The sequence below is a fragment of the Fundulus heteroclitus genome, chromosome 8 (genome assembly GCF_011125445.2).
Source record: "Fundulus heteroclitus isolate FHET01 chromosome 8, MU-UCD_Fhet_4.1, whole genome shotgun sequence".
NCBI classification, from domain to species: domain Eukaryota; kingdom Metazoa; phylum Chordata; class Actinopteri; order Cyprinodontiformes; family Fundulidae; genus Fundulus; species Fundulus heteroclitus.
Window position 1 is genome coordinate 16,032,847 of NC_046368.1, and position 20,013 is coordinate 16,052,859.

Genomic DNA, 20,013 nt, shown 5'->3' on the forward strand with positions numbered 1-20,013 from the left:
CTGACATCCAGCATCTGTGAGCAAAGAGAAGACATCCAAACTCTGCTCAGTCCTATCTCTGACCTGCCTGGGCATGAACTCTCCCTCCTGGCGTCATCGGCAAAGCCTGTGTACCGGTGATTAATCCTAAACACGCTGTCACGTTGTCACAAAGGCTTTCTCATTCGATAGTTTTCCTGTCAGACCGGATTTCGGATGATTTTCTCTCCCTTCCATTGGGGTTGATGACAGCCTCAATCAGGATAATTTAACACTTGCAATGCAGAACACGGGCCTAATGGGAGTAGATCGTGACCGCAGGCAGCAGAGAGGCACCAAGTTGCTGAGGCAGGTTTCATTTTTCCAAAGATAGATGGAACTTTTACACAAAAATAAGAAACAGTGGCTAATTTTACACATTTAAACATCTATTGATATATTCTCAAATACAAAATACGTATATAAAAGAAATTGGGACACGGACGCTGTCTAATAAAAATCAGATCAGTGTAGTAATTTAAGTCACATCTTCAGACAGCTTGCTTCTGCTGTCCATTTTCCACATTGCCTGAATAGGTGTGCCTCGTTGTTGCTGACGCAAGAAATACGCATGCTTGCCAAGCATGTCAAAGATCCCTCCATCTGGCCGTTCTTAAGATTATGCCAGTTGATCCTCTTCATTGTTGTGCAGCGTCACTCCTTTGTCGTTTCTTCATTTTAGTTTTGGGTTTATTTCTCTGCCCGTATGTGACGGCATCAGTGTGACAAAGCCCATTCAGTTCATGAAACCTGTGTTGGGGCGCAGAAAGACAACGAAGAGGCTTAAAAATCTTCAAGAGGAGCTGAATGTGATTTTTGTATTACAGTTGGTGGGCGAGGAATAGAGAGTGGGGGTGGATTCAAGCTGGGGATAGATGCGAGGGGGAAAAAGGGAATAATACACCACGGCTAAAACCTTCTCTAAATAGATTTATGTTCAGAACCTTCTTGTGTGCATACATTTTACTTCCTGTTCCTGTCATTTCCACTTGGCTTGGACTTTGGTTTGCATTCACTTGAAGAGTTAAGGTGTGCTTTGAAAGGCTCTATTGTTTAGCACTGCATGATGCAAAATCTGTATTCCTAATAGCTAACTATCAGGGCCAGATTTAGGAGGATGGCAGCGCCTGGGTTTGAGCCTCTCAGGACTTGCTGTTCTTAAGTTGTTGTTTTTTTTGGGACAAAGTTTAAGTTAGGTTTGTGACTGAGATGTCAGCTGTCATAAAGTTGTGTATTTGTTATTCCTCCATCCGTTGTCTTTACCCGCTTATCTGTGCAGGGTTGCAGGAGTGCTGGTGCCTATCTCCAGTAGTCACTTGGCAAGAGGCAGGGTACACTCTGGACAGCACATCTAATTTAACTAATTTAAATTCTTGCAGTAATATGATTTTGCACTTATTTGGGATATTTCCAAAAGATTGCTTTTGCAAAAATATAGGTACATTTGAGCTCACCAATAAACGTGGGACCTTGGCCCTTTAACCTGTGCAGCCCTTGCTACACAAACATGTCCAGCTCCTGCTCAAAGAAATTGAAAAGCAAAGTTAAAACAGCAATCTTAATCATTTTCGTCTCTTGACTTGATTGGCACTGCAAAGTAACCCTGATTTTAAAATATTCAGTATAAATTATCCTTCAAGCTGGAATGTCCTGCTATTAATTTATAGATTGTAGAAGACAAAATGTGTAGCGTTACTGTTATCAAAGACCTTCCTTTCTGTTGGACATTCATAAAGTCCTTTGCAGGAAATTGATGTGGCTATAGGCTTGTGTTTTTATTGGCCCTCTAGATTTATTTATCATTATTATTATTTTTTTATCTCTATGGACAAGGAGACAGAGCCGAGTCTGAGTAACGCATTCTGTGCAGTGTTTTCGTTGTCGTCATATTCATGCTTCAGGTCTCATTCTGCTGTGAAATGATCTTGTCTGGAAAAAAGCCAGTTTTATGGAACCATTTTGTTTTGACAGGTTGAATAATGTTAATCCTACACATTAAATACCATGCAAATAATTGTGTTAGGAATTCGGGCTTGTTAAGCTCCGCCTCCTACAACAGCGAACAGCTCAGTGTTTCCTTTTCATTTTTCCAGTTGAAAACACACAAGTGTGGGTGTATTTATCTAATAAGAACGAGAACAGGACGACTCACACTGTTATGTTTAATTTTTATTGGTTTGCTGTTGTTATTTTTGATGAAATAACATCTATTTAACAGGTTTATTTCTAAAGCGTCATCTATCGTACTTTAATCTTGGCTTGCAAAGGTCCTAAGTAACTTTAATGTGAGAATTCTCAGCTGAAGTACTAAATAGAAAAAACAAACTGAAAGCAGTTTTTAGCAGCTGAGCTGAAATACATCACTATTGAATCATATTCTGTGACTGGGCAGTCAACCCTCAAGCTCTTCTGGGCCTAAATGTTTTATTGGATGTCAGAATCATTAGGATCTAAATCTGTTTGGCATTTTTTGCTGATTCTGGACAGAAACTCTTAAATTATAGCTGTGTCCATTTTCTCGGCAGACAGTTGTGTTGGTTCAGTATAGGATTGACTCAGCCAGGGCTGCCTCCTCAGTCCGATCCTGCTTGTGGTGTTTACTGACAGCATCCTGAGGTGCAGTTGAGGAGATCTGGGAACCTCTGGCTCCCATATTTACAGGAGCAGTTTCAGCTGAGTGTGAAATGACTGGGATGAAAGTAGACTTCTCAAAGTCTTGTGCCACAGTTCCTCCTGTTCTTTCCAGGTCAAAGGTCAGTCTCTGTCTCAAATAGAGTTAAAGTCTCTGGCCTGCATCCGAAAAGATCTAATTGGTAAGGACTCTTTAGCCAAAGTGGAAGTGTATCAGTATTCGCCATGATTAGTGCTGTCTGTAAGGAAAGAGGTAGGAAAAGGATTCTATACGCTTCCTATCACAGGTTCTCTAGCATAGAGAGCTCACAATGTCTCTCACTGGCGCTAAGGAGCCATAAGGCATCCTATTATCCTTTGCATGACATGAAGTATAAGCACAGCCCACCTCACGGAAATTAACAAAAATGTCCAGAGAGAAGAGAGCGTGCACTTTGTAGTTCTTTTACAGAAAGCTGTAGGTTTTAGAATAGACTAGAATCATCCATGTGTGTTTCCATTTTATAATGACTTAAGTAGAGGTTTCCCAATACCAGTTTTTTCCAGACCGAGTACAAGTGCTTCAGTTTAGATACTTGCCGATTCCAGGTATCGATACTGAGAACTTAAACTGGTACTCGTAGACAAATAACATAACAATATAATTGACCCCTGAAAGCATTTGATCATTGAGGCTGATGAATTGGGTTAGCACTCCAGTTATCTTCTTTCTTCTTCCTTTTACATTTACGATGTCTTAGTGAATAGCACCACTATATAGTGGTATCTAGCCTTTGAGTTGCAGAGTAGCCCAGCCCAGGAGGAAAAATCAAGCACAAACTGGGTATCGGTTCAGAGTATCGGGTCGCTTTTACAAGTACAAGATGATACCGATACCAGTATCAGTATCAGGGCACCACTAGACTTAAGAGTTAAAGGCTGTCCAAAATCGGCACAGCTCCTTTCCTACCCATGATAGTGTTCTTACTGCTGACCCCATGAAAGGTCAAGGAACAGGAGCTAGGAGCTTTAATTGGTAGATTTTGGACGTAGCCTCTATGTACAAAGACAGGATGACGCAGAAAACTAACAGACTAGGAAATATTAAAACACTATATGTTCTACATATACAGATTAGTGTAATTGTCCCTCAAGACTAGTACAAACACACATATTATGGAAATGCTGAAATGTGATCTAGGGTTCATTGGCAAAGAGGTTCGTGAATATCTGGTAGAGAACAAATGAGCGCCACTAACTATTTGCATCCTGTCCTGTGACCCTCTTGTCCGTTCACACTAAATGATTTTGGCTGACAAACCGAGCCAATTATATTGATACAAAATGAAAACATTGATACATATCGTCATTTGTAAGTTACACTTTTATTTTGAATTTCAGGAACGACACTATAGTGAACAGGTGATTATTAATATTAACATTATTTTAAAATTAGAAGAACGCTGTTTTGATCTCAATGCTCGATACATGTAACAGCTTAGAAATAAAATGGTCTAATCAAAATTTTTCTTATGAATTTATTTCAATGTAAATAATAGAAGGCCAGATGATATTGCATCATATTGATCGTATCTATCGAAGATCGTGACAGATTGTAATATCGCAAATATCGTATTGCCACCCAAAAAAAAAAAATCTATATATATTACATTGTAATGAAACTGGTGATTTACACCCCTAATCACAATGGGAGGAGACTCCATGGTCAAACCAGAATATGCTGGTTGGGGTTTAGCACATCCCTTCGTGCCTGGGAACAACTTCCTGTAGGCTGAGCTGAGTGTTGCTAAGGAGAGGGAGGTCCGGGTTTTTTCCCGCTGTCGCCGAAGGCAATAGATGGATAGAATGAGCTGAGATGAGAACTGTAGTTAATGTACAGTAAATATTTAATAAATTAGAACATGCATCCAAATTAGGCTCATTTGTCAGTTGTTCAAAAGTACCTTTTGAAGGTAAAAAGCTCCAATTCCATCATAATTAATAAAAAATATTTCAGTCTGTTTAATTAATGTGTTTCACTTAGTGAATTGAGATCTTAAAAATTCCTGGACTTTTAAAAAAATATTCTAATTAATTCAATAGGACTGCAGATTAACACTGCACAGTAGTAAATGAGTTTATCATTCTGATTCTGATTTTCCCATCCGTCATGGTACTAAAGTGACTGAAATATTTACTGGGTAAGCTGTGTTGTGTTGTGCATTGCATTAACACATGACTTTTTTTTCAGTCTTTGAAAGTCAAAAGTTTGTAAATGTGACAGTATAAGTGATATTCTTATTTTTTTTCTTCTGTAAAAGTTATTCTCTAACTCCTGGCATTTTCTACACATAAACAAGTAAATTACAATGCTTCTTTTCAATATGCCGACTTTATTTCAGATTTTATACACTGAAGACAGCTGTTTTTAGCAGCTACAAGCAACAGCGGGAAACCATTTTCAATTGCTGGATTTCAGCTTTTACTAACGTTCAAGTCCTTAAAAGCTAAATCTGATCATTAGCTGGTTTAAATACCCAGAGCAAACAAGGGCAGCAACAAACAGCTTGATACAGCCCATAATATGTGTGCAGGAACAGCCAGTGGCTGGTGGTAGATTACATTCTGTTGCATGACAAACCAACATGACCAGACAATAATACCAGATCAGCGAGCTTAACATCAGATTTCTGCTAAAGACCCGAATTAATTCCTGACCTGCAGTTTAGCACATGCAGTTCTTTGTAATCCACTTTAATGCTGTTATGAAATTCAAAAGCATCATGGAGTCTAAAATAAAATAATAAAATTGTTTCTTGAGGCACATGAGTAAAAAAGGTGAAACACAATTAAAATAGATATAAAGTGCATGTACTTTGCACCAATCTTTAAATATATTTTCTGGAAAACAGGCTTCCTAGATGAAGGTGTATGTTTATTCCATTACATCGCCATATTTTGTCTTCTGAGCCTCTTTTGAGTCCTCTGGAGGAGATACTGCAAGACAAATACAAAAAAAAAGCTAAACATAAATGACACATTCCTGCAGACTTACTCTACCAGAGCTGAAGAACAGAACGTCCATGAAAATACTGTTTCATCCACATTTAAACAATATTAATAGGGACAAATCATTTCCATGAGAATAAAACAAGTTGTTCTTACCAGCTGGTGGTGGAGGTGATCTATCTGGCACTTTGCCCGTCTCTAGCAGGAGCCAAAGGTCTGAACATTTCTGTGTTTCCCAGCGGGTCACCGCATAGCTACAAACTGACGACGCCACTGACATGGGACACAGAGGAGGTTTCAAATAAGGCAGTCAGAAACGGCGGAGGAAAGACAAGACAAGGAAGCCCTCTGACATGCGTATTATTATATTATAAGAGAAATTTAGATGTTTCACTTACCTATTGAAATGAGAAGATTCCACTGAAGAGGATAAGGGAGTTTCCTCTGTATAGCCTTTTGGATGGCAAAAAGACCTGCAACACCTGTAACAGCAATAAAGAAATACTCTCAGTCAGACAAGCAAGGAGGGAATGAAAGCTTAAATGTTGGGAAATCAAATGGATCTTAGCTGTTGTGTTTGCGCTGTTCATTGAAAGGTTTTACATTTTTTTTAAAAACACAATGTTTGGAGTATTTTCTTAGCTGAAATATCTAACTTCTAAAATCTAAATACAGATAATTAGGAATTTAGGCAAGCTATTTATAAAGGGGGCAAGCTTTAAATAAATAGATGGATGGACATTTTTCCATAATGAATGCTAATTTTCAATACTTATCAGCAGAAACTCTTTTCTTATCTGCAACTGTACACATATGCACGTTCAAACTATAGTTTATAAATGTAAAAACAAAGTGACCTTGTAATTCTTTCCTTAAAAGCAAACCCAAATGTTTCACCTGTAAATCGGAACAGCCTGTCATCACATCCAATTGGTTTACTGAAGAAAAAAACAACTAATATAAACTAACTAAAAGGTATATCCTTAAAGATGTTTGTATCAGATATTCAAAGATTATAGCTCCCTCCTGTGGTTAGAAACGCTTTTTACTACAGTTTTACTAGCGATCCTGCATTTATCTGAAAACACAAAGATATTAAATTCAGCATATTGACAGCTGTAAGTCCATCAGAATTTAACAATAGCAGCACAAAAATAGTTGAAAAAAAAGTAAACATAGAACTGTACGGCAAATATGAAGAGGTAATGAACACCCTTTGTTATACATGGATATATATAATTTTAAAGGACATTTTGAGGGTATTTTGTGATTAAAATAGTACCCAGTGCAAAGGTCCCAGTGCCCTTCATGAAGGCGTGAGACTGACAGGCAGCGTAGCTTTGCAGCCCCTGAAACACAAACATGACACAATAGCAGCTTTTACAAGAAAATAAATAAATACATTTAAATAAATGTTAAAAATAAGAATAACAACATAAAAGCTTCTGGGTGTTGTTCTGGTACATCACAAAAACGTCAACAAAAGAGTCTAGAATATTTTTTTTTATAATTGCTGATGTTAAATGTCCTCCAAAGATCCACAGACTTCAGACAAAAACACGAAGCAGCCATGAGTGATTCTCACCGGGTGTTTTGCTGCTATCGCGTCGTCCACCTTCGTCAGCCCGAGGTTCACCATGTTGACAAGTGAGTTCAAATTATACGCTTCTATTTGAGTAATGAAGTCTAATTTAACTTATGTTCACACAGTACACAACTCCACCGTGTGTACTGTTATAAAACTTCCGCGTTGAAGAACAACGAGAAAAGAAAAACAGCAGTGAGTGAAAAACTATAGTGACCCCTACAGGCCGGACGGTGCTATAACACCACGTTAATCTCTACCCAAGAATACAAAGATAAAAAAATTGGTTTTATTCACAATGTTGCTTCATACAACATGGAATTTGACTTATTTTATTTGTCTGTCCAAGTCATAAACATAACATCGTTTAACATTATTATTATTGTTGTTGTTGTTGTTATTATTATAACAGTATTTATGTATCAAAAGGATGACTTACAAAGATCTCTTAGCTGATTTGCTGGCATGCAGGAAATGCTCAGATGAAGGATGATGCACCTCTAAGGTCTTGTGTAATGTCTTTGCTGGAAGTCAAATGCTGTGGTCATCAAAGTAGCACACTTCCTACGGCAGCAACTTTGGATTTCTGTCATGCCCAGCATTGTTTTTTATTCTTCTCGTCAATTATCTAATAAGAAATATGGCTCGCTACATTTTGTCACTATGGGAACCTCTGAAAAATGAAACTCATCCTTCCTCAGACAGTGAACATAAATGGTATGTATCCCATACCTCTTTCCCGTAGTTTTATTTTCCATCATGGCTGGTAACAAATGTACCAATGAAGTGTATTTTTTTTTCTAATAACATCCACACAAAAATAAATCAATGCACATGGCAGTGTTAGTATAAGGTTGCAATGCTGCGATGACTGCCCCTTTGACCTTCCTTCTGACCTCTGATCCGGCACAGCGACCTGAAACAACTGTGGTATTCTCGTGGAAATGGCGGGAGAAAGTGAGCAGAGGAGGCAGATGGAGAAAATCCAACTACCGCTGAGACGGCAAGTAACAACATGGAAGATTAAGTTACCAAAGAGCCACAGAAAGCAGCTGCACATCTGTTACCGGTTACACAGAGACGAGAGCAAAGACCTCAGAGATGAGGGCAGGCTTAACAAAGGAGCCTTGTCTGATTCAAGGAGGGTGACAAACTCCGAGGTTGACGTTTAATTCATGCAGGCCAAGTTAAAGCTCATCTGCATGTTAAAGAGTGACTGAACACAATCACTGAAGTGCTGCTTAGCAGATAAACGCTTCATCAACTGGTTTCCAGCTGAAGAATTAAACCTTTCCTCTGACACTTTTCTGTTTCGTGCTCCGGAAATGTTAAATGACATCAGATTTCAAATGAGCCGCAGTGCTGCAAAAGTCTTCACAAAAAAGCATTTAACCTTTTTTTTTATAATTAATCTTTCAGTCTTATGTCGGAAGAAAAACTGTGTGTAGTTTTCAATACTTGTATAGATGCTGTAAGTTTACATACAACATCTATGAATGCTAGCTTTCAAGAATGGCTGCAGATTCTCAACTATATTAAGGTCTGGATGTCGACAGGTATTTTTCAACAATTTGCCCTCAGTTCAGCTCGTCTCATCATCCGTTACCGTGGGGATTGGGTCAAGGTAAGGTGCAGTGTTACTTTCCCGCTACATGTATAACGATTTGCATGTAGTTTAATTTTGGTCTCATCTGAGGACAGCGCCTTCTTCCACAGGTTTGCTGCGTCCCTTTAAAAGACTTCCTCCATTAGAGGACTGTTCTATATTTTCCATATCCAGCACAGCTACAGATTCTACAAATCTGCAGCTCCTCCAGAGTTACCGGCTGCTTCCCTGATCAATGCTTTGCTTGCTAGTCAAGATGGAAGACCATATTTTGACAGGTTTGAAGCTGTGCCATTCTCTTTCCATTCGTGGATAATGGATTGAACAGCGCTCTGTGAGATGTTCTAAGTTTGCTTCAACAACTCATCCCTTCTTAAAACCTCTACACATCTTTACCTTCAGCCGGGGTTCCTTAGTCTTTATGAATTGTCCACTGTCAAGGCAAGGCAAGTTTATTTATTCTCTAATCAACATCTTGAGGCTTTTAGAGAACAGCTGGATTTAAATACATTCAAAGCAGTTTGCCCCTGTTTACTAATCATGGCACTGATGAAGGTGATTGGTTATCCTGGGTTTTATTTAGGGGTTATCAGATTAAATCATAATCCATGTGTGCCCCATTCTATTCAGATTTCCATTTGAATAAAAAAAACATGCATTAACTAACTGTACTATCTGCTGCTACGCATGTTTGCACTTTTCATATCGTTTTACACTTCTCTCCACATATAAAATGTCTTTTTTTTGGTTTGCCACTACACTCCCGAGTCCCGACCAACGTTACACTGTATTTATTAGTTTCCATTTCTTTTACATATTATATTTTACACTTTTCTTTTATATTTCACGTCTGTGTTTTGCCTTTTTTTTTTTGAGTGTTGCAACAAAATTTGGCTCAAATGTGCATTGCACACATGCTGTTATATTCACTGATTTTATGCTGGTCTGCCACCTGAAATCCCAATGAAATACCCTGAAGTTTTGGGCTGTTACGTAATGGTTTGATACAAATGCGTTTTCTAAGGCTAGATTTGTAGGATTTTAGGTTATTGTATTCTATAATACACTAAATATACAATATTGACTATGAATATCTGGTTATAGCAACAACAACAAAACTCAAAAGCTTGAAAATTGTAATGCGGTATTAACTGATTACTGCATCGTTTTTTTAACTTGAAAAGGAGTTTTGACACGACAAATACAAATTCTCCAGAAGCCAGAACAGTGTGTTAATCCACATTATTCCTGGGGAACATCAAGATAGGAGTGCAACAATAAATTGATCCACATGAATATATCGATTAAAAGAGCAACGATCCAAATGAAAAATGAAATTATCCATGTTGTCATTTTTAAGATACACTTTTTTTTTTAAATTCAGGCAGGAGACTTCACTGAACAGGTAATTTGTTAATATTCTAGAATTATTAGAATGATGTTTTTGATTTCAATGCCTGACATGTGTAACAGCTTAGAAATAAAATGGTCTAATCATTTTGTGTGTTTTTTTTTTTTTAGTTAATATCAAGTAAATAATAGGCTGGAAAGTATTGCATCAAATTGATCACATCGAAAATCGTGGCACTTTGTACTGTCGGCGAATATCAAATCATTATCCAAACAAATCAATATAACATTGTATCGTGATAAAGTTGGTAATTTCACCCTAACAAAAAAAAATAAAAAATCCCTAATTAAAACCGAGCCCACAGAAGAAACCGAGGTTCATTTGACTTTTATTATCATTTTACAATGGAAAAGCAACTGGCAATTATCTCCAACTCTACTTCCTTCCACATAGTGTAGCTCTTTATTCCTAGGTGATTAATGGTTAAATCCTTGGAAAAAACAAAATTTGATGCAATCTGTACACTCTGGGGACAAAAAAAAAAAAAAAAAGACTTAAGCCTCTCCCTTCGATGCATCTATGCAATGAAACAGCAGGAACCAATTTATTTATTTTTTAGTGCAGTATTAAAAACCTGTTGCGATCCAGACAAAAAAATAAGAGGACTTGCATGTACAAGAGCGAAACACATGCTCAAGTGTTCAGACTCGTCGCCTAAGACATAAGAGGACACATTTAGTAGGTGTGCATTGCAAATACAAGAAGGCAGGTGATTGAGAATAAAGTCCACCAGTTCGTTTCTTTTTTTTTTTGTTTTGTCAGGAAACAAAGGCAGACATTAACACTCAGTCTCCAAAATGTTCCGAAGCAGGAAATTCAAGTTTTCCTTCTCCCAAGACATCACCCATTATGGAAGATTTTAGTGACGACGACAGTGTGCGCAGTGTTTTCGCCTTCCCAAAAAAATAAGAACAAAAATAAAAATAATTAAAAAAAAGCAGAAGGGCAACACTGAGGAGGACTCGTTCGGATATCAGGAGAGCACAAAAATCCAGCATAAGGGAAGAAATTTTCAACTCAACCCAAATGCAATCAGCTAGAAAAAGGTCCCATTTCTCAATTTTACCTTCAAATATCAACACGTTTAACAATCAACTTATTAAATAAATATACCTCCATAGATTTTCTTCAAAAAAATAAAATAAAAAAAACAAAGAGGGGAAAGAAAAAAAAAACAGCACCCTCTCCAAATGATACAAATCATACAAACCATAAACCTGTAAAAGAACACAGCTGGAGATGGGCTACTTAAAACCGGAAAACAGAGACATACTGTAAGGACTTGAACCAGTTAGGAGTGTCGGGCTACAGAAGAAGAGTCGACTTTGGTCAAGATGCCTCCTGCAAGTTGCGGGAACGCGAGGAATCTGTTGGATTTTCCTGCCATCAGTGCCTTTATTTAGGGGGGTTCTGGAAATGTTTCAATAACGGCAAAAAAAGTCACATAAATAATGCAGAAAATAAAAAAATTAAAAAAAGTCTGCATTGGGGTGGGGGATAAGTAAGAAAATACAAGCCTGATCCAGCCACTTAAAACAAAAATAAACAGGAAAAGTTCAAATAGAAAACTAAGCCTTTATTTTGGCAGCTAATTCTTTTTTTTTTTTATTATAGAACAGTGAAAATATTTTTCAAACCACCAATTTCTGATTAAATAGGACATTTAAAATTGGGTAATATGGCCGCTTTAAGAGCAAAAAAAAAAACAAACAAAAAACAACAAAACGTACATTGACCCGACTCACGAGCCGCCATTTTTAACGTCCTTCAGCACACATTGGCAGTACACACACACACACACACACACACACACACACACGCGCGCGCGCCCACTGGCATTCACGCACGCACATACACTCAATACTGGTAGTGTGATCCAACCGGTGAAATCTGCTCGGGGGAGAAGGACAAGAGACGAGGTGCTTTAGGGGACGTGGATGATCGTGAACGCAGCAGCCGTTTAGTTGCATGTGGGTTGGTCGGAGGAAGATCGATACAGTGAGAAGGTCCATGTCCTGTTGTACCAGCTGGGTCCCGCCCCTCCCTCCCTCCCTGCCGGTAGCGCGGGCAGCGGCAGGGCGCAGGAACGAAAAAGTGGATGGCAAGAACGGTCCGTTCGAAGCTTGTCGAGTTCGCCGGCGTGGGCGACTCCTTCCACCCCTCCCCCTCGCTTATAAAACCATAGCAGCAGGTTGAGCTCCGAGTTCTCCCTCCACGAGAACTAGAGAGACGAAAGGAACAAAAAAAAAAAAAACATTCCCTGCTATCCACATGAAAAAGCAAGCTATGGAGAATTGAGAGTTCTGGGAAGTGGCAGATGTCTTTGCTGTGTTCTTCTTCCCCCTCCTCCATGTCGGTAGCGCCTGAACTGTCAGCCCATCAAACATTGTCCTCTGTCAGCGGCTTCACATCTCCCCCACCCCCTCCCACAAATCTAACCCCCCGTCCCCCCCCCCGTGTTGACCCTCCTCCTCCTCCTCCCATCCTAGCTGAGGGTGAGGGCCGATCACCGTTCGGGCTCCGACTCCAGCGCCAGCACCCGCTTGCGCTCGCGGCACTGCTTCTTGTGGGCGGGCCAGTCCCTCTGCTGACACTGGGAGCCGCAGTAGCGGGCCACCTGGCACCGGCCGCAGATGTTGAACTCCCGCAACTGTGGAGACACGCGGGAACGCCGCGATCAGTGAGTCATCTGCACAACGCGCCTGATTGGCGTTTTAATAGAAAGTTGAGCTGATGGAGAGAAAATACAGCGCCTTGCAAAGGGAGATCAAAAAAAGAAAGCTCTGAGAAGCGTGGCATGAGTTTGTATTCAGCGTCCAAACATCAATCTTCCCATCGTGGCATGGATCGTTTTTTACCTCTACGCTATTCTAAAACATTAATAAGCATAAGTCTAAACCCCTTAGATGTAGTTCTGGCTGTGCGCCTGGGTGTGGATGTCCACCTTCTGAATGTAGGCTTTGGTTTGATCCAACCAGAGCAGCCTCTCTATGTGTTCCCCAAATGGGTGGAGGCAACGTGCAGAGCAGACTTCTTAGGGCTTCCACAACGGAGAGATCGTATGAGGCCACACTAATGCGTCTCCCATATAAGCCGTGAGTCTCTGCAGCTCCTCCAGAGCAACATGGCTGCTTCACGGGTTAATAATGTCCCAGTTTTAGGTCGATAGCTGTTGCCATCTACAGTAAAGATGGCTGCCTAAGTAGTGCTTTGTGAAATGTTTAAAGCTCTTCCATAGGTGTCAAACTCAAGGCCCGTCAAAGTAAATTATCCAGCCCTGAAGAGCCAAAAAAAAAAAAAAAAAAAAAAAAAAAAAAAAAAAAAAAAAAAAAAAAAAAAAAAAAAAAGGTACTTCATGTAATAAAGTAGAGGCATATATCCTTTTAAAGTGTATAAAGTGGCAAAAACTGTGCCTCCTGTAAGTGTAACTCACCCCAATATCAACTTTTTTTTTGCAGATAAACTGTATAAACTGGGCCTAAGGTTGCTACTTTTATGTTAATGTGCATTTTTTTTATACTTTTATGTGAACTGGAATGAAATTATGAAATGCATCATCTATATATGTGCAACCGGCCCTTTTAATGACTTCATGACACCAAAGTGGCCCCATATAGAAATTAGTTTTACACCCCTGTTCTAGGCTATCCCTGCTGTAAACGTCTCTACGTGTCTAACCGTGACCTGTGATGCTGTTTGTTCACCAATGTTCTTCAACAAACTTCTGCGGCCTTCGCTGAACAGCTGCACCTCTGCTGACACCGAATCAAACGCTGGTGAACCAGCAACTGATTCCAGGGACGACTGAGGGCGACTTTTTGCACTAAGATGAACGAATGAACGGGGTTGAATTACTCCGCTGACCACACCTTTCTTTTTAAGGTTTTGAAAATTAAAGGCATACTATGCAACATTTTTCACTTAATTAATGTGTTCCATACCGTTTTGGATGATTAAATGAGTCATTTCAGGTCGAACAAAGGTTTTCTCGGCCGCCTTGGTGGTTTGTGGGGGAAATACCGCACTTGCAATTGCAAGAGCCCTCGGCCCGCACCCACAGGCTCAGAAGTCTCGTGCAAGACCGCGAGAGTTGGTCTTGCTTTACGGCGAGAACTCCATGTGTTTTTGCCCTGCCATTCACTATATGCACGCGCGAAAGCAACAACAAAGAACCGCGTGTTAACGTCAAATAAACATGCAGGCATATCGAGTATTTTTATTATTATTTTTTAAGTTTTTTTTTTAATGTTGGCGTGGCGATAGCGCTGCGGGAAGCTTGATGTTCATACCTTCACTGTGTTAGTCATTGTTTGTACTGCCGTTTTTTTACTTTTCGTTGCGTTCGCCTGTCTGCTAAACTCAAAACAACCGCACCTGGCTTGACGGAGAAACCAGAACAGCTGAGCATCTTTATGATAGTGCACTTTTACTTTCGCCCTCTGGGGGGAGCCTCGCTGGAAAATCAACCCCGGTTGCATAGTATACCTTTAAGTTAAAGGGATTCAAATAATCATGCAAGGCGCTGTAGATGCAGACCATTACCAAAATGTAACACTTATTACATACCCTCCTCTCTATGAGTGAACAAGGCGGGTAATGACACTCATAGTATGTACAGGAGCACTCCTCCTCCTCCACTAGCTCCCCGTTAGCATTATAGTAGCGCGTGCGGCTCAGCTCCAGGTACTGCTCCTCCACTGGGTCGGCCGGGACCTGCTGGATGGCCAGCCAGTACAGCGATTGCTCTCTGGACACGAGAACAAAAAACAATCAGGTTCGCACAGCTTAACTTCGCCACATCTGTCCGTCGTCGTAAGCGCCGTTTAGAGCCGCTCTGCCGCATGTAGCAGGCGTTACCTCTGCTTGCTGGAAATCTCCTCGGGCTTTGGGCTCCAGCCCACCGGTACCAGTCGTAGGTTGTCTAGCCGGTTATCCATGGTCACAGAGTTGATATGGATAACTTGAAAACTAGGGGCGATGCCTCCTCTGTGCTTCTCCCTGGACACAGACCGACAAGTCAGACGCGTTTCCGTTTCCATCAGGACGAAAAAAAAATGCTGATGTGGAATTTATTCAACACTGTAGGCAATAAACCAGGCATTTAAAGAATGCTGTTAAGAGAATGAATTCAATTAAAGATCAGCCTCACTTCTACAAACCTTTAACTTGTGATTTGACTTTCACACTGACAAGCAAGAATAAACCTTTAATGCAATAAAGGTTGGATTTTTTTTCCTAGTAGAAGGGTTGGGGTTTACTATCTGAATGGTCTAAGCATTAAAATCTACAAACTCTCCACAGAAACTGTCTCACTGCGCATAATCAGTGGGGTTTTTTTCAGCCAGTTACTCAAAAACAGACGCATCTCTTTTTAGGAAATCATCCAGATTAGAGTTGTTTTCTATCCGTCCCTGGCAAAACAAAGATGGAGGTCATCATCCAGACATAACTCAATGCAATAAGGGCAGATTATTCAGAAATTCACATTTTGTCCTTTCAGATAATAACAGTTAGATATCAAGTCTGGAAACAAACTTTTTTTTTTCCACCCTGATGCTTAATTCTCATTTTTTTCATAATTATCCAGAGTTGAAGGAACTGGTTCGAGTCAAACTGCAAACTTCTCAACGCAGGCCTCAAAATATGAGGCCACTGATGTGTTGATCGTCAGAATCTCTGGCTGAACATCGGCGGGCAAGACCTCTACACATCGGTCTGAAAATTACTAGTAGTTTTTGCCCAGAAATGTTTATTTTTTTTTAAGTTAAAGTCGCCTGATCCCCACGCTAATCCTGAGAAAAATTAAATTCTACCTTTTTTAAAATGGCTTGCAGCATTGCAGAAACTATGAGACGATTCTATCAGATTCCTGCACATATTTTCCAGCTAAATTCCAGACTTTTTACAGAGTTACACCCTTTTCTGAATATTTTACAATAAAATGAAGGACATTAGTTTACAAAGTGTTAACTTTGAGCCTACTAGAGTAATGTTCAAGTTCCATTGAAAACTGCAAACTGGAACGCTGCTTTATTGACAACTGGATGTTTCGTCAATTGGCGCTATATAAATAAATAAATTAAATTGAACTAACAAAACCAGCTCTATTTCAAAGTCTAGATCAATCAGACTTGTTAAATCAGGATACAGGATGATCCTAAACTAAATGCAGATTGTTTGAAGCATGTTTAAGGTTTTTTGGTATTCGTTTGTTTGCCAAATAAAAATAACTCCTACAATAGCAGTTTTATCACTTTATTTTGCATTTTACATCCAGTTTGTGAACCACTGCTGCTCTTCAACGTGAATTTAAAATTATCCGGAGCATCGTTTTTCCCCAACCCTGGTCCCCCATGGCACGCTGCCCTGTACGTTTTAAACGTTTATATGCTTTAACGCACCTGATTCAGGTGACTGCGGTTCAGCAAGCGCCTGCTAGTCAGCCGTGGACATAAAGCTGGCCTCCCGAAGCAGGGGAAACGTCTACACCATGTGGGGTGACGTGTCTGAAGGACCGAGGTTCAAAATAAAAACCCTGATCTAGACAGAAACAGGTGGTGCCAGCTCTCTTTTTCTGATGTTGGAAAGAGTTCACATTCAGTTGGAAAGCCAAGGAGCAAAAAAAAATAAATAAAATACAGGAGGGAAAGGTGTAATATAAGTGGAAGTGTTGATATAATCTTGTTCTTTAACAAATCGAGGAAAGAAACAGTTTGAAAGAAAATGAAATATTTCCCATGCTCACTGATTTCCCCATTTCTAGATCCAGAAATTGTAAAAGCTAATTGCACACGTTTCCAGACTTCTTAAAAACTTTTAGAACCTTGAAAGCTCCAAGAAATCATTCCGCTTGAATTTTCAAGGGGGACCCACAAACCCACTCAGGTCTTGGGTGCACAGGGGAATGATACCGCTGCAGCAGACCCCACAATCAACACCTTTGTTTAAAACTCTGCAAAAAAAAAATAAGGCCAGCGCCGAGAAGCCGCAACATTAAAAACGAGTTTTAAGACAGACTCTAGGTTCCCCTACTTTTGCCGCAGAAAGTCTCTGCAGGACTGAAAGGATAAAATGCTCTGATTTTGCAGTCCCCCCCCATACGTCTTAGCATCCCTTGCTTGTACCGATGACTATTTGCACAGAGGTCGAGACAAAAGGGTTTCAAACGCAAGAATCAATTAATTGTCCACGGAGACGACACATCACAGGAAATAATAAATCACTCACCACAGCAGCTCATGCAGCGGCCTTCCAGCCCAGCGGCCTTTGCCGATATCGAAAGCGTAAGCAAAGATTTTTGCGCCATTGCCGTCGGCGTCTACCTCCATACGAGCCTGAAAAGGATAACAAAAAGAAATTGAAAAAAAAAGAAAAGAAGGGGAACTAACTGTTCAGAGGTGTAGACTGCAGTACAGGCCAACGGTAAAGCGTTCCGGTATTTTACCTCAAAGGCATAGTTTTCCACCAGGGGTATGTCCTGCTCGTCAATCAGGGTGTATTTCGTCTGAAAGCAAAAACGCAAAGATTTAAGTTTTCAGACTTTCTTGCTGCATGGCGGCAGTGCCTAACTAATACAACAAAACGCATATATATTTACACAGGTGTTTTTGCCAAAACTTTTATTAGCCCACTGCTGACACTCTTACCTGTGACAATGCAACGTAAATTGTGGGAATAAACCTTAAACTTTTAACAAAAGTTGGCTGCACAGGTCAGGCCCAGCCTTTGATGGAGTACGACTAACGTCAACCTGTTGAGCACCACCTGACCTCTGATAAAAGCAGCGTGGCCAAACACGGGAGCCCACGAGACAAAACGTGCACGGCACAGACCGCACGCGGCTGTGTCTTGGTACCGGAAACGTCTCAGTGCAGCCTGACGCCCGGCTACCACGGACAGGTCGCGTGGGTGTGGGTCCCCCAGGTGCAGGCGAGACCTGGGCTAACCGGAACCAGCGCACTTGCCGCGGGTCGGTCGGACTGGGGCACGGCGCTATCAGCTACTCCCCGGAATCGGGGGAGGGTCTCGTGACGCGGGGACAGCGAGGCTGCGGCTCAACGTCACGCTTTTGTCCCCGCAAATAATGACTTTTTTTCCACACGCGAAAGGCAACAGAGCTAGCCCGCAGCTTTTGAAGGGGGACCTTTGTGACCCAATAAAGCGTGCCATTGATTTCCTAGTCCAGCCGACGCTCCGGCGTGATCCAAATATCGCGGCTAACGTGGTGATGCTAACACCGCCGCGGCAGAATTTACACCGGTCTCCACCAAAAAAACACTTCCTAAAAAATAAGAACAGTAGCAACAGCGACGCTGACAGCAGCCCGCGCGACACGCCGCCTGTCCGCGCTCACGTCCGTGACGTTCATTACCGTTAAACGGCGTCCCAGCCGTTGAGCTACATGCTAGCGTTAGCTTGGATCGGGCGATAGCGGCAGAGTTCAGAGCAGCGCTCCGGCTCGGCCGGCTCTTCTAATCCGCTCAAAGACGCCTAAAAAGCGGCAACGCGAGTCTCTCGTCGCGAACGCGGTCGCGTTGTTATCATTGCAGCCTTCCACCTGCACCGGTGCAGCCACCCTTAACCGGGTTCTTGCGCCGTCTTCCGAGATCCCCGCGGGCCCTCCCCCGGCCGCACATGGCAGTGCTGGGATCCAGCTCACCTTCCCGGCCACACGGCCGAGCCGCACAATCCCGAGCTTGAAATCCGACATCAGGGGAACGGGCGGTGGTGACACGGTGGGCCGTGAGTTTCGACCTGGGAGGTTTATTCGGGTGTGAAACTGGACGGGCCAGCCCCTCAGCCCCGCTGCGATACCACCTTTGGGCTTTAGTAGTGCTTTCCAGCCCTCCGTCTGGCCGCAGCCCAGCCTCGGTGACACACGGCCGCTGGAGAGCGAGACGTCGACTGAGGAGGCGGGGCTTCGCAAGGGGCCACAACCGCTCAGTCAGAGAGACCAATCAAATTGCTTTTTACTTCAACGGGATCCAATCACGAAGGACAATAGAGGCCGATTGTTACCACTGACCGCCTATTTAAATGCTTACGTCATGGACTCTCGTGATCGCTTCCGTCCATTTTCGCGCGAAATGTCAGACCACGGTCCCAGAAGAGGAAATTATTTTGGTGTTGTCTATGTTGGTTTTCTTCTAGTTTAACTTTAATGGGGAACATCTACTATGCATTGCTTTTATACAAGGTTGGACAGATAAATAAAATAGGATTTATAGTATCTGTAAATTAAACTTTATTTCACATTTTGTAATTTGAACTTAAAGTGCAGGTGGTACAAATGGCCTGTTCGTTTTCTCGGATGGAAAATTAATTGTCTTTTTAGAGAGCTTAACTCACGTGAACACTCAAGAAAACTTAGTAATACATTTGGTACACGTCCATCTTCCTAAGACCTACAAAAACTAAAAAGGAAATCTGTTTTTTTCCATTTTGACCTATTTTTTCCATTTCGAGCCCACACATTTAAAAAGAAAAAATACATATAGGCTTCAAACTTGATCTGTGACATCTTAAGACAGGGGATTAAAACATTTTATAAGTCTGAATTGTTCCTGACCACTTGCTGTTTCAAAACACACTGATGAAATGGCAAACAGTCAGTAGTAGTTTGTTTGAGCTGACTGAGTGATGTATAAAGACGCTATTGTCACCATTATGGAAGTGTGGCCAGGTGCCAAGACCTGATGGAAAATAATATCAGCATCTCCATAAAGCTCGTCTGAGGAAGGAAGCATTAAGTGCTCCAATTTTTTTTATGGTAGA

General features: G+C 41.1%; 2 protein-coding genes across 3 annotated transcripts; both read right to left on the bottom strand.

Annotated features, from left to right (window-relative positions):
* Nucleotides 1–4,998: 4,998 nt before the first annotated feature.
* On the bottom strand, nucleotides 4,999–7,409 carry tmem141 (transmembrane protein 141). The gene is made up of 5 exons (XM_012874537.3): nucleotides 7,223–7,409; nucleotides 6,920–6,986; nucleotides 6,036–6,119; nucleotides 5,794–5,910; nucleotides 4,999–5,625 (listed from the first exon to the last, which is right to left on the bottom strand). Exons 1-5 carry the CDS (start codon nucleotides 7,274–7,276, stop codon nucleotides 5,564–5,566), a joined length of 384 nt encoding a protein of 127 aa, XP_012729991.2. The 5' UTR covers nucleotides 7,277–7,409; the 3' UTR covers nucleotides 4,999–5,563.
* Nucleotides 7,410–12,696: 5,287 nt separating this feature from the next.
* On the bottom strand, nucleotides 12,697–19,170 carry zmynd19 (zinc finger, MYND-type containing 19). 2 transcript variants are annotated; one of them, XM_012874489.3, is made up of 6 exons: nucleotides 18,899–19,170; nucleotides 17,684–17,743; nucleotides 17,467–17,573; nucleotides 15,097–15,237; nucleotides 14,806–14,986; nucleotides 12,697–12,889 (listed from the first exon to the last, which is right to left on the bottom strand). In XM_012874489.3, exons 1-6 carry the CDS (start codon nucleotides 18,947–18,949, stop codon nucleotides 12,746–12,748), a joined length of 684 nt encoding a protein of 227 aa, XP_012729943.2. In that variant the 5' UTR covers nucleotides 18,950–19,170; the 3' UTR covers nucleotides 12,697–12,745. The 2 variants fall into 2 exon arrangements, with proteins under 2 accessions (XP_012729943.2, XP_021178252.2); XM_021322577.2 differs by lacking the exon at nucleotides 18,899–19,170 and adding an exon at nucleotides 17,886–18,026.
* Between the last annotated feature and the right edge of the window lie 843 nt (nucleotides 19,171–20,013).